Consider the following 14389-nt stretch of genomic DNA (forward strand, 5'->3'; position numbering starts at 1 on the left):
GAAACTTCACTCCTTTGAAGATTTTAACCATCATCATCCATTTTGAGAGGTAAAGGGAATACCATTGAACTACAAAACCCTAACCAATGGAAATAAACTATTGAAAATATATTATTTTAGTTTTTGTGTAAATGTACCACTTTTTGTGCATGTACCAATTATGCATACAACAGTGAGTTAATGTGATTTTTAAAACAGGTAAAAAGGGTAACTTGGACATCATCTTAAAATGAACAATTTTATTTTATTTTTTGTTTTTTATTTTTATTATTTTTATTTTTCCTTCTGTCTATAGCATTTAAATCAAATCTAATTCATTTATCTAAATTACTTTTACTATTTTCATGTACCATTTTTGTGTATGAAGTACCATTTTTGTACACACGACTATCACATATTGTCATAAAAAATGATCAAATAAAAAGATACATACGTGCACAAAAAGTGATACCTCCGCCTACAAGAGTAGTATCTCTATGCACAAGAGTAGTATTTTTTTATTTTTTATTTTTTTGAAACTTAGAACTCCACTAGGTATGGCCCTTTGAACCCATCCAACGTTACAAACTGAGGGTGCAACGACCAACCCCACAATAAAGATGAACGAATTCAAACATAGGACATGTGAGTACTCAAGTCGTTGCCTTACCAATTCATCCAAGCTACGAGGGCTTAAAAGTAGTACTTACACAAAAGTGATACCAAAAAATGGTAAATGTAGTTTAGGCAAACAATCAATGTTTTTTTATTTTTATATCAGCATTTTGGTCAACTCTATTTTGTTCAAACATCAAGATTTTGACTTCATGAAATGATAAATAAAGTCCAAATCTATATTCTTTTTATTTGAAGTTCCTATTTTATCAAACAACTTAATCATTTAAAACAATTAACTTCTTTCTTTTCTAAGTGAGTTTTTTTTCTATTATGTTTCAAAGAGACAAGTTCTCTAACAATTTCTATTTTAGTGAATTTTTAGAAGGCAAGTTCTTTCTAAACACGTTCTCTTGCAATACTGTTTGGACGATTTTTTTTTTTTGGTTCCAAATATATACATTGTATGTGATATATATACACGTCTATTATATATACAGAGAATAATATATATTTTGCTCTTTTTGTGTTCTCTAGTTGAAAGCTCATAAGTCCAAATTTTTTTAATTTTTAATTTATTTTTAAGCTTCCTTATTTCTCTTAAATGAATAGTAAGTTCTACTTCTACGGTTCTACCTAATAAGTCTTGAATTATTGTTTTAATTTAAACAATATAATAAATAATTATATTATTAAATTTAATAATTCATCATTTTATAAAAAACTTTGATAAAAATAGATATCATCAAATACAAATTTATTTATTTTTTTAGTATTTGAAATCATAAGGGTAAATTTTGATATGTACAATCACTTTTTTTTCATTTTCATACTATTCAAACTAACAAACTAATATTTTCATATAATTTTCCTGAATAAATTTTCATACTAACCAAATACTTGACAGAAAATAACTTTTCATGCTAATCAAATGCTTGATAGAAAATAACTTTTCTTTTCATTCATTTCACTTTTCTTTCAATTTTTTTTTTTTTTTTTTTTTTTTTTTGTATCTAACCAACCAAATGGAGTTAAAGGAGAAGTTGCTTAAATTATTACTACATATTACTTTTTTTTGTTAGGTAAATAATCACACAGATTTACAAATGTTCAAAATACTTACTCCAAAGCTGGAACTCTTAACTTTGAAATACATTAAGTGAGCGAATATATCAATGTAAAAAAAAATTGATTTTTACGACTGTGTTTTATCCAATTATACAACTAAATCCCAATATCAGATATGCATCTTGGAACGTGTTTAAGCAGTACTTCTTTTTCTTTATTTTTTTTTTTCACTCAAATACTATATAAGATTTTATATATATATATATATATATATTTTTTTTTTGAAAATAAGTTATCTTCTTGTCGACTCCAAAGTCCGCAGTCGACTTTGAGTCCTCTTCGGACAGCTACCAAGCACCAACCAACAATTTCAGCAACCTATTCCCTTCCATCTCACTCCAATCCACCTCTTTTTAATTTTTCTCTCTCTAGAATTGATCCCCTTTCTCTCTGAAAATCAAAACACGACCCAGATTACAGAATCTGAAATTTTCTGAACCCATTGAAAAACAAAACCTTTATCTTTAGCACACTTAAAACTGCCTTCCTCTTCTCTCCTTATCTAGAATTTGGCCGCCTTCTTTCTCTGTTTATGAAAGAGTAAAACGTGGGATCACAAAATCGTGAAATCTCTGAACCCATTGGAGAAGAATCAAGGCGAGACACACACTCTCTCTACATGGGTTCGGCTTCTCACTCTGTCTTACCTTCAGATGACAAGCATACGCCAATCCCAGCGGAAGAAGAAGACCCACCAAACCCAAACACAGCTCTTCTCTCCTTCAACACAGACATCACCTCAAACCGCTCTCCCAAGTCCACCATAACCACCGTCCACTTCGTCTCTCTCCTTGTCACAACCTGCTTGTCTCTCTCTGCCGCCATCGCCTTCGCCTTCCTATTCTTCTCTTCTGCAACATCTCAATCTCACCCCAAACAAACCGCTGACCCAATTGAACAATTTGCTCGTCCTCGAACAAAACTCAACCACCCCGTTGTTCTCCTCATTTCAACGGATGGTTTTCGATTTGGGTACCAATTCAAGACCCAAACGCCAAACATCGACCGCCTGATCGATAACGGGACCGAAGCCGAAATGGGTTTGATTCCGGTGTTCCCAACTCTAACATTCCCAAATCATTACTCAATTGTGACCGGCTTGTACCCTGCTTATCATGGAATTATCAACAACTATTTTGTTGATCCCTACACCGGTGACTTCTTCACTATGGGGAGTCACAACCCCAAATGGTGGTTAGGCGAGCCCTTGTGGGAGACTGTGGTCAATCATGGCTTGAAGGCTGCAACCTACTTTTGGCCTGGTTCTGAGGTAAACAAAGGTTCTTGGACTTGCCCTGTTCAATTATGTAAGCATTATAATGGCTCTGTACCATTTGAACAACGGGTTGATACAATTTTACAGTATTTTGATCTGCCAAGTAGTGATGAAATTCCTGTGTTTATGACATTGTATTTTGAGGACCCAGATCATCAGGGTCATCAAGTTGGACCTGATGATCCTGAAATCACCGAAGCGGTTGCTAGAATTGATAGGATGATTGGGAGATTGATTGAAGGTTTAGAGAAAAGAGGGGTGTTTGAGGATGTTAATATAATTATGGTGGGTGATCATGGGATGGTTGGTACATGTGATAAAAAATTGATCTTTCTAGATGATTTGGCACCTTGGATTGAAATACCTGAGAATTGGGTTCAGTCTTATAGTCCATTGCTTGCAATTCGTCCACCGCCTGGTGTCTCTCCGTCGGATGTTGTGGAGAAGATGAATGATGGACTGGTTTCAGGGAAAGTTGAGAATGGAAAGAATCTGAAAGTGTATCTCAAGGAGGAAGTACCTGGTAGGCTGCATTACGTGGCGAGTGATCGGATTCCACCAATAATAGGGTTGATTGAGGAGGCGTTCAAGGTGGAACAGAAGAGATCGAAGCGAAAAGAATGTGGAGGATCACATGGGTATGACAATGCATATTTCTCAATGAGGTCCATTTTTATTGGCCATGGTCCACAGTTTGCTAGAGGGAGGAAAGTCCCATCTTTCGAAAATGTTCAGATATACAATTTGGTCACTTCGATTCTTCATATACAAGGAGCTTCAAATAATGGGACAGCATCATTTCCGAAGTCCATTCTTTTGCCTAGTCATTGAAATTCATTTAGCATTTTCAGGATTGTGTGGGATGTGAGAACATGGTGTGAAGCCATGTTCACTCTTCTGAATCATCCGAGCGACAGAGCGAGAATATGTCATGAAGGGCTAGTGTATTGGGGCCTGGCAGAGAGGTAACAATATTGGGAATTTAGAGTCCAACTAGATCAATTTTTTGTTATGCATATTTAGGTTAATAACAGTATCTCTTCTGCTTGGTAGATTATAAGCCACACCTATGGAATGAAACCTAGCATTTGAACTGTAATAATGTAAAGTGATCATTATTTTTATTCACATTCATGAATATACATACCACTTGGATATTTGGACATTGTCTAATGCTTGGGATGTTTTAAAATTTTCATCTTTCCATTAATTCCAGATTTTCAGATATGTAATCATGTAAATGTTATCATTATTTGTATTATATTCCAAATTTCAGTGCATGGATTTGTGGAGAACAATGGCATTGCACATTCAGTTTTGTTTTCTTTGTAGCAAACTCAAAATGCTTAGAGGAGTTTGCTGTCAAATTAGGGATGCACATCATAATTCTCTGAGCCGTTAGTTGGAGTTGGACTTCCAACAAATGCTTGGTTTATTCTTGTGCTTGTGAAATTATAAAAGTTTGTGTAGCTGCTAGATGGAGAAATGATGCACGCAAGGTTAAAGGTTTTCGATATTAAACTGTTTTCTCGTGATTACTGGCGTAATGAAAATTGCTAAAATCTTCTCTGCTCTGTTTATTCACTGATCTGAGAGAGTCTTGGTTGTATATATTATTTTAAGCTTGTTTGTATCCTTTTTTTTTGAGTAATAGAATTCAACACAACCTAGCCGATAAAAGAAATGAGAATTTTATCAAATTATATTGATAGTAATCAATTATTTAATTATCACTTCTTTATAATCAAAACCAGTTGGAAGCTATATGGAACCTGACAGTTTTGTAGATTGGGTTGTTGGTCATGCTTCTTTGAATGTTATGCAGTTTCAGCGGGAAACAATCACTCTCCATGTCCATGGGGAGCCAAAACAATTTTGGTGCTGGAATCAGAAGAGTTTGAAACACCCCATTTGAATCACGGCTATGAATATTAGATAAAAAGGTTGTGCCTTTTTATTAATACATGTTTCAGTTTCACTTATGGGATGCATTTGTTCTGTAAACCCACCTAAATCTTTTAAAAAAAAAGGAACAGGAGTTGGACAACACACCACTTGAGAGTTGAGTTGATAGAGAACAAAAATGTCACTTTCTGATTGGCCACTGATCAAATCCTGTTGATCTTGGCCACAAAATATTGGGAATAAAATCCTTCCCAAAATATATATATATATATATCTATTGGGAATATAATTATCTACTATCTGTTGAAGTAAATGCAGTAACTTGAAGACAAATCTGAAGTATTAAATGTTAATGACTCTTGAGGCATGTACAATCTCTTCCAATTATTTATCCCCAGTTTAGAGAGTCTTTTATCGCATTCTTGACGAAATTCTTTCAAGATACAGTAAAGTCATTGAATTTTTTACGTTAGCAACACTGGAATAATTTCCCAAGTTCCATAAGATAAAATGTTGTTTAGATTTTAAGAATAAAATTGAGAGCTATAATCAGAAAATAAGATAAAATGTTGTTTACATTTTAAGAATAAAGAAACTTATTAAAATTAAGGAATATCACATGTGGCATGGTGATATTTGTTTGTTTCTGACATAAATATTTTTTTTAAAAGTATTTTTCTTTTTCAAGTAAAATATTATTATTATTTTTGCTGTTGGGTAAAAGCCTAAGTTTAAGTTGAGGTCCAATTTATGAGACGGGTTGTATAAAATAATTTGTCATGGATAAATTATTTTTTCTTCGTGAACATTTTACAGCAACCAAATATCAAAAAAATATATATAAAAGAAAATTAAAATTATTTATACATTTAAAGTTAAAAGTTGAAGTCTTTAAAAAAAAAATAATAACAAATTGATTTTTCAAATGTTTTTTCTAACAAAAATTAAAGGAGGAAAATTTTCAATTAGAGTTGAAAGTGGAATCCAAACGTGACCTTATTTGGTTGGTTATCTTATTGGTCCAACTAGAAGACGGAAAGACCGTATAGAAAACCAAAATAAAAATCGTAGAAGCCTTTTAAAATTGGTACAATCTGGTTCACACAAATACCACACACGCACAACGCGAGACCACCACCACCGATAATCCACATTCAACAAAGAGAGAGAGAGAGAGTCACAGCTCTCTTTCATGGGGTTGGCCTCTGCTATGCCTTTCAACTGATGTAGCACAAAATCCACAATTATATATACATATATATTATATCGAATTACAGAGGAAAAACTCTCTCCTTTCTGTGTTCAATGGCAGATGTTTTTCGGTTATCTTCCAATTCGCTTTGCTTCTATTCTTCGCTGATAACCTCGTCCTTCAATTCTCTCCAACCGAGACTCCCACCAACTCAAAAAGCGTATAAGAAGATCTTCTCTGTTGTCAATTCTTCTACTGCTGGTTTTGTTGTTCCATTTTCCTTCAGACCCAGCAAACAATTGATCTCTTTTAAGGTACAAAAAAGTTCACTCATGGGAATATTTTCATTTCTCGACACTTTCTTTGTTTGATGACTCAGAATTGCCGTTTTTTTAGTGAGAATTAAACAAAAAAATTCAAGCCAACTGAGTCTAATATGCTTATTTACTAATATTCAATTATTTATTAGTGAGCTTGCTTTCAAATATTTTCCAAGGAATTTTAGGAAATTTTTCTTTCTAATTTTTAAAATTTTGAGTTAAATTGGGAGGACCCACCTGTCAAACTTGTTTAATCGTGCAGGGTTGATTGTGATTGGGTGATCTTGTTTGTACTTTATGTTGAATAAATGGATAGATTGGTATAGATGTTTATTTTATGCACTAAATATTGCTAAAAGTTGCTTCAGCTTCCGCAATAACATCAGATGCTAAATTACCGACCCTTCTGATTGCTTACTTTATTAGAAAAATAAAATGCACTACCCTTTGGTGGAATGGTTTCATTCCAGCAGTATATACTGATTTTAAGGTTTGTCTGTGGATTTCATAAGAACTGGGTGTCCAATTAAATTGTTTGGTCTGGCTGGGAAGTGAAAATTGGGAGCCTTTCTGAAGTTTTTGTGGTTTAGATGGTTAAAAAAGAAAATTTGAATTTCTCCCTCCTCAAATTGGATTGCTGGGTTTCTTGTTTTGACAAAAAGGTTCTCCTAGCCTTAGCACTGGTTTTGACTGGAGGCTGGAGCATCCCCATTAGAGAAATTTTACTATAGTTTTCTTTTTACTTTAATTGCTTTCTTATATTTGGCGCATTTTAATATTCTTTCCCTGAATTCTCTTTCTTATCTATTGGTGGTTTTAAAAAAGCATGACTGGGCATTATGAAGAATTTGTGTATATATTACTGATGTATCTACAGTATTTATGGTTTGACTAATTGATTTTTTCTTCAATATTGTTGGAGATTCTTCATACATATTTGAATGCTTTACACTGCGGAGATCCATGTTTGAGTTTGTTATCTAGCGGTGCCAAAATCTATGTTTTGAGGGCTAAACAACTATAGGTGGTTTCAAATAGGAAAAGTATTTCCTTTTAACTGAAAAATATTACTATTTGTTTAGCTCACTTTTAATAATAAGACAGAATAGGCTTTTCTCACTTGTTTATTAAAGTCAACTGCTTGTTTTGAATAAGAAAAAGTATTTCCTTAACAGGTAAGAACTGGAACAAAAATATACAGATAGAGTGAAAATCTCCTAGAACCTGAATCGAGATCCAAAAGCTAGAAACACTGGAAAATCTGTTTGCAGTGAGAACAAAAACTAAGAGCAAATGCCTTGAAACTAAATGTTCTGTGACTTGCTTTCTAGCTAAACATTCCAAAGAAAAGAGTTATTACCTAAATGTGGGATACTAGGAGGGGACAATAGGAGATGGGCCTAATCTTTGGCTTTATCTTGACAAAGTGGATGCTCAATGACTCGAATCTGCATCCTTGCGCTTGTCATCCCAAGCTTTTACCATTGCATCCTCTTCAAACTCAGCAAAGAGACACTGAAATAGATTTAAAATTTTGTTACAGTCGTACTAAATGCATACATACATCCACCATGTGCATGCTTGGGTAGTGCCAACCATCAGGTTAACTGTCAAAGCTGGGCTGTACATGGATTGGTTTTCTAGAATTTGTTCAAGGCTCCAAAAGAATTCTTTCCTCTAAACCAATTGAACTAAATGTTACCATCACCCAATGCTCTTGTTCTGTTGGGTTTTTATTAATGAATTCAATTCATTTTCGGTCATTTAAAAGACTTTGAGGGTAGGCACTAGGCAGTTCAAATTTCATGATTTACCTGGCTCTGCTGTTAAAAGAAATATGCATTTTCCACGATATTATTCTGGAAATTTAATACATTGGTAGTTTACTAAGTACATGACAATATGCATAAATATTTCTTAATATTTCTTTTGTTGTTCTTTTTGTTGGATGATTCACTTCAGGTACATGCAACTGTTGCTGAGACTGACCAACCTAAATGGTGGGAGAAGAATGCAGGACCAAATATGATTGACATTCATTCTACGCCAGAACTTTTGAGCGCCTTAAGTCAGGCTGGTGAGAAACTAGTTATCGTTGAATTTTATGGAACTTGGTGTGCTTCTTGCCGAGCACTATTTCCCAAGGTAACTTTTGTTGAAAATTTATTTATGGTTTTATGGTTTCTCATTAATATATGTTGTTATCCTTGACAAAAAAATTCTTTAATACATTTATTTAGATCATTGTCTCACAAATTTGAAATATTCTCAAATATTATATTCAAGTTTTGGACATTGCCATTGGTGGATCAAACACTAATGATCAATGCTATGTTACATGGACTCTTCAAAAGTAGTGAAGTACCCGTATTGAACACGTATCCCTCGGACATGGGTAAGGGATATATGTCTGACACTTTTGGCTGGACATGTACTTAAAAAGTATATATCGTTCAATTACATTATATTATTACTTTAAAATGAGTTAAATGCCTATATTGAACATTATATTAGATAAAAACATTACTTTACTCTAGAAAATAAAATAAAATTAATATTTAGCTGTGTCCGTGTGTCAGAAGTTTGGAGATTTGACACGTCCGACGCATGGATACATATCCGTGTCCGACACCTGTATCCGAGTCCATGTAACATAGGATCAATGTGAAGAAAAATTACATTTTCCATGGAAGAGTGTCATAATTAGTGAATCTCTGTGTGGTTCTCGTTTCTCTTGATCTCTGTTGGCTGTGTTATGTGCAAACTTCAATTTTAATATTTCATGGGATTTTGAAATTGCATGCTAAAGAGTCACAGGGAGGAAATAAATTAATTTTAATTTGGTATGGAAACACTTATACTATTAGGAGAGTTGGAAGACCATGATAAGGCATTTTTTGTCAAAGTTGAATGCGTTTTTTTAGTGGGAAAGTTGAGATAACACGTGTTTAAAAAGTTGAAAAGTATTTGATAACACACTTTTCTATGGAAAGATGTACGTGTCTGTGTGCGCGCGCTTTTCTTTTCCTTTTTTCATGTTGACCTCGATTGTTTGGTGAAATTGGTGATGCGTTCTTGTTAAAATGCCAATATTTGTGTTAGAGCATTATGTAAGGCATATGGACCGGTTAAAATTTCATGGAAAGTTTAAATGCCATCTTAAGTAAATAGATTGCCACAAATTTACTAATGCCGTTTCGTCAATTAGTTTTTGGTATCATGAGATATTGTGGCCTGACTTTATCTTGTATTTTATGTCTGTCAGCTTTGCAAAACTGCGGAACAACACCCTGAAATCTTATTCCTGAAAGTCAATTTTGATGAGAATAAGCCTATGTGCAAAAATTTGAACGTAAAGGTGCTTCCTTATTTCCACTTCTATCGTGGAGCTGATGGGCAGCTGGAATCCTTTTCTTGTTCACTTGCCAAGGTTACTTTCCTCAACCTGTTCCCCATCTTCATGCATATGCTATGTGGACTATTTGTTGTTAAACTCAAATCTTTAATAGAAAACTACAATTTCTGGTTTTGTTTAATGAAAAAAGAAAAAAAAAATTGGTTGTGTTCACATCAGGATGATCAAGCTAAAACCAGAGGTAATATTAAACTATGAAGGGGATCTGACACAAATAGACTAATGGGCATACTTGTAATATAGTTTTTAATTGTCCTTTTCTATTGAAGATGTGATTGATGGCATCTGTATACTTCATTCTTATAATGTTTCTTAAACCATTCGCAGTTTCAGAAAATAAAGGATGCTATCGAGACACACAACACTGCTCGTTGCAGCATTGGTCCTACTAAGGGTGTTGGTGACCTTAACCTCGAAACTTCAAGTGCTTCGAAAGACAAATCAGCAGGGTCTTCTTCATCATAGGATTCCTCGATTCAAGCATCTGTCTATAATGTGCATTCCCATGTTGGTCGTCCACGAAATAGACCATCATAGTTATATATTTGTCTTGTATATTTGCATTTCTATGTCTAAAAGAATACTTAGTAAGCAGAGGATGTTACTCTGCTGCATTCTTTATAGACATCGTTCTGGTTGGAATTCGATAGAAATGAAATTCCATGCTGCGTTCATTCACTGATTTTTATTTTTATTTTTATTTTTATTTGGGTATGTTTTCCCTGCTCCATATGTTTAACATTCCATTAAAATGGGAAATCAGGTTAAGCAAATTATTTTCAAATTATATATATCGGGAAACAAATTGATCACGTCAATCCAATTTTCAGGTGTGATTGTTAGACCTATGATAGGAATACCAGGAGTTGAAGGGTGGGGCCTCTCACTTAGCTTCCATATAGTTCTTATTATTTTACCACTAGACTTGTAAACCAATTTGATCATTATTTTGGAATATTATTGGATCAGATTGATCACGAGTTATGTTTTGTTTTATTGAATGTTTTAATTCATATCCGAATTATCGGAGGCAGGATTTGAAAATTATAAAAGTTAAAAGTAGATCCTTTGTTCAGCATGAATCATACCAGCAGCAAATTTGATTTTAGTTTGATACTCCTCTGAGGCTAAGGAATGAAACAACCAAAGCCCAACTAGGTTCAAGCAACCAAAGCCCAACTAGGATTTGACCCTGACGTCTTTTTAAGATTTGTAACTTCGGTTGGGTTTAAATTAGATCAACCAAAGCCCAACTAGGTTCAAGCAATCCTTGGGCTAGACTCGGGTTTAAGAAATGATGGGCTGGTTCAAATATTACCCGGTCTTAGACCCAAACATAATGAAGCCCCCCATTTTAAACCACTCCAAATTGCTTTCTTTCCATTAGAAGAAGTGAAGAACACAAACTAAAGCGCACACACTAGCTCTCCCCATTCGCTACACAGGCGGTGATCGACATTGACAACCGTCGGGTAAGTTTTCTGGCATACAATTTTGATGTTTTATGTGTGTATACATGTTTGTGTTATGCATTTGTTGTTGTTTCTACAGCTGCATATTTATTTTTCTAAATGGCCTCCACATGTTTGATGAATTGACCCACAGACATGTGCCTTCTGAACCTTGATCGTTTTGATATGCATATGTATTTTTTGAACCCGTATGCGAGACAAAAAGGAACCTACAAGTTGATGAATCGATGAATTGAATGGGAAGTTGGGTTTAAGGCATATAAGGTGAGGAGAGAGTAGCTATAAGCTTACAAAAGAAAGTAGCTATAAGCTTACAAAAGAAAGTAGCTGACTCCAATTTCTAATTATTATTATTATTATTATTTTCTTTTTCTCCCTGAAAAATACGGAGTAACATAATTGGTAATCTAAATAACAGCAATTTTTTTTAGGTAAGGGAAATAACAGCAATTTATACTAAAGAATTTCTTTCTCTTGTGCCGAAGAGTTTTTTGTTATTTGCAGATGTAATGTACTTCGAGAACAAGAACAACCATGGAGAATCTAGGAAAATGGATTTCATGTTGTCCATGTAGCCTTATGTTGGAAACTGAAAATCCCATCAATATTCCTATTTCTTTCTTTACTTATTTTGAGAAACTTGAAAAAGGGGTCATCTTATTAGTCAAATAGTTCAACAATTGGCACTTGATGTCACGAGTGTGTGTTTTCAAATGTTGCTATAAATTTGAATAGAGTATGCAGGGTCGATAACTAAGTTCTAATGAGACAGAATTGATTAAAAAGAAGATGCTGTCATTTCCAGCAAATTTTTTGTTTGACACTGTTTTGTCTAAAAACTCTTTGCCTTACAACATAGTAGTAGGTCCAGTTGAAAGGTAGAACACTCTTAATGGTTGCTACCATGAAACTCACTGAGAAGATTATACTTCAATGATTGACCAAAGATATTATTAACCTTCTGAATTACATTAGTTATAATGTTGTTACCTTCTCTTCAAGATAATCAAATTAACAGCCTTCGGATATAGGATATTTCTTTATACATCTATTGTTGAATTGGTTTATAAACTATCAAATTTGTTCAGTTAATTGATCTCTTCGTTGTGCAAAGCAATTTGTTAAAAGATTACACATTTGTATGGTCCCCTTGAAATGACTGGTTGAATAATGCTAAACCATCTTTGTGTTCCCCATATATTCCACCACAATCTCTTGTTATCTATGGAACTGTCAAACCCCTTTTTGCAGCGCCACAGGAAACAGAACAAGAGTAGTGAAAATGTCAAGCTATTTGTGGAGGAAATATGCTGATTACTTGTACTCGAAGTGGGAAAAAACAATTCTCTGGGACATGGTTGATCCATACAGGCGACCCAAATCGTTTACCCCACTTGTCACAATCTATATCTTTGCCTTTTATACTGGGGTCATTGGGGCAGCTATCACTGAGCAACTCTACAAGGTATTATTGAATCTCCGTGTTTGATTCAATTGTATCAAGTTCGTCATTATTGGTCTTGTTCCTTAAATGTGTAGACCTTTTGTACTTTGGCATATGTTTGTCAGAATTTGTTGCAACTAGAGCAGAAATGCTTTGGGATCATTTATCAAGGAACTATTAGAATTCATCTTGTAATTCTTTGCCTGCTACACCCATGAGAAGGACCCTTTACTGGAGAACTCTAATATGTAATAGAAGCCTTCATCCTCTTTTTTTTTTTTGGGGGGGTGCAGATTTTACACCTTGCCAACTGAAGGCGTACTCATGTTGTGCTTTTGTGAGCTGCTTATTCTCTGAGAACTTGTGTGACTTCTTCCACTCATTTTATTCCCTTTTTAAGGCGCTAATACCAATGAGAAATGCTTGTTTAATGCTTTCACATTTTCAACACTCGGGTTTTTTAGGACAACTTTAAAGTTCACTGGCTCGTCACGTTTATTTTGGCGCACTTTGTGATTGATAATTCATTAATATATAAAGATTATTGAAGAGTTTTATGCAACTTTTTCTTTTTCTTTTTTTCTTTTTTTTTTCTTTTTTTTTCTTTTTTTCATTTTTAATGGAATGTGAGTGAACGAGCTTTATGTTGTTAGAGACAGGAATTTTTTTCCGTTTTAGGTCAGTCAAATTTTCCTCTGTTCATTCACTTGTTTATCTTTTGTGCGGTGCACCAATCCTCTAGGCTCTAATTTGAAAATTCTGCCATGTCATACTGAGCAGGAGAAATACTGGGAAGAGCACCCAGGGCACGTGGTGCCTTTGATGAAACCGAAGTTTTATTCTGGGCCTTGGAAGATACTGAAAGGGGATGTACTGAAAGGCGATGTTCTCCCACCTGACCAGTAAAATCCCCAAGCAACCAGTTGGACGACACATTGCTCGAGTTCTCATTGCCCGTAAATATGCAGCAAGTTTAATTCTATCAAGTACTAGTATGTCATTGTCTAAAATAACCAGAGCAAATATACTTTGTCACTCTATTGATGCCCAATTTCGAAGAGCAGATTACCAAATTTGTCACTGATTAATATCAATGTTGTGTCTGATCTGCAATACAAAAACCTTCGGTAATTTTCCCACGAATAGAAATCTGATGATCCCTCTTAAATCCTCGGCAAGTAGATGGAATTGGTTTGTGTTATCAGATCTTTTATGTGCTTTTCTTTCTTGAGTGCTCTTGATATCATATACAGGAATAACAATGTTTCCTGCCTAACAGTGTATCAGTTCATACACTACTGATTCCAATCAATAGTGTTCTGAAGAGGGGAATATGAGAAAAAGAGCATTATTATCTTTTCACTAGCCCTGTCACCCAAACACTAAATGAAACAGTAGACACAATGCATGGATATATATTTTGTAGAAAATGAAAATATGTATAGACATGGATGAAGTAACAAGAAATGACTTTTTGAGAAATTAGACACAAAATGAGAAATATTTTTAATAGAAAAAAGTGAAAATACAATTCATGTCAACCCACAGCCTTCATATAGAGCAATTACTTTGTTGATAAAATGACAATAGTCTAGTGTGTACGCAATCTTCTCCCCTCAACACAAATTGCATTATGGAGTAAA

The 14389-nt window shown here is 34.2% G+C and overlaps 3 protein-coding genes across 3 annotated transcripts; all 3 read left to right on the plus strand.

The window, feature by feature from the left end:
- The first annotated feature begins 1977 nt into the window (after positions 1–1977).
- Positions 1978–4225, plus strand: LOC132277110 (uncharacterized). Its single transcript, XM_059778851.1, has one exon. The coding sequence runs from the start codon at positions 2342–2344 to the stop codon at positions 3827–3829; it is 1488 nt and encodes a 495-aa protein (XP_059634834.1). The 5' UTR covers positions 1978–2341; the 3' UTR covers positions 3830–4225.
- Positions 4226–6003: 1778 nt separating this feature from the next.
- LOC132277112 (thioredoxin-like 2, chloroplastic) lies at positions 6004–10508 on the plus strand. Its single transcript, XM_059778853.1, has 4 exons — positions 6004–6409; positions 8378–8560; positions 9681–9845; positions 10158–10508. The coding sequence occupies exons 1-4, from the start codon at positions 6209–6211 to the stop codon at positions 10293–10295; spliced, it is 687 nt and encodes a 228-aa protein (XP_059634836.1). The 5' UTR covers positions 6004–6208; the 3' UTR covers positions 10296–10508.
- A 652-nt stretch (positions 10509–11160) lies between these two features.
- LOC132277113 (uncharacterized protein At4g29660) lies at positions 11161–13984 on the plus strand. Its single transcript, XM_059778854.1, has 3 exons — positions 11161–11302; positions 12554–12767; positions 13527–13984. Exons 2-3 carry the CDS (start codon positions 12585–12587, stop codon positions 13650–13652), a joined length of 309 nt encoding a protein of 102 aa, XP_059634837.1. The 5' UTR covers positions 11161–11302; positions 12554–12584; the 3' UTR covers positions 13653–13984.
- Positions 13985–14389: the final 405 nt, after the last annotated feature.

Source organism: Cornus florida, unplaced genomic scaffold, assembly GCF_030987335.1.
Source record: "Cornus florida cultivar Cherokee Brave unplaced genomic scaffold, ASM3098733v1 CherokeeBrave_3.0.0_Hap2_Chr10, whole genome shotgun sequence".
Classification (NCBI taxonomy): Eukaryota; Viridiplantae; Streptophyta; class Magnoliopsida; order Cornales; family Cornaceae; genus Cornus; species Cornus florida.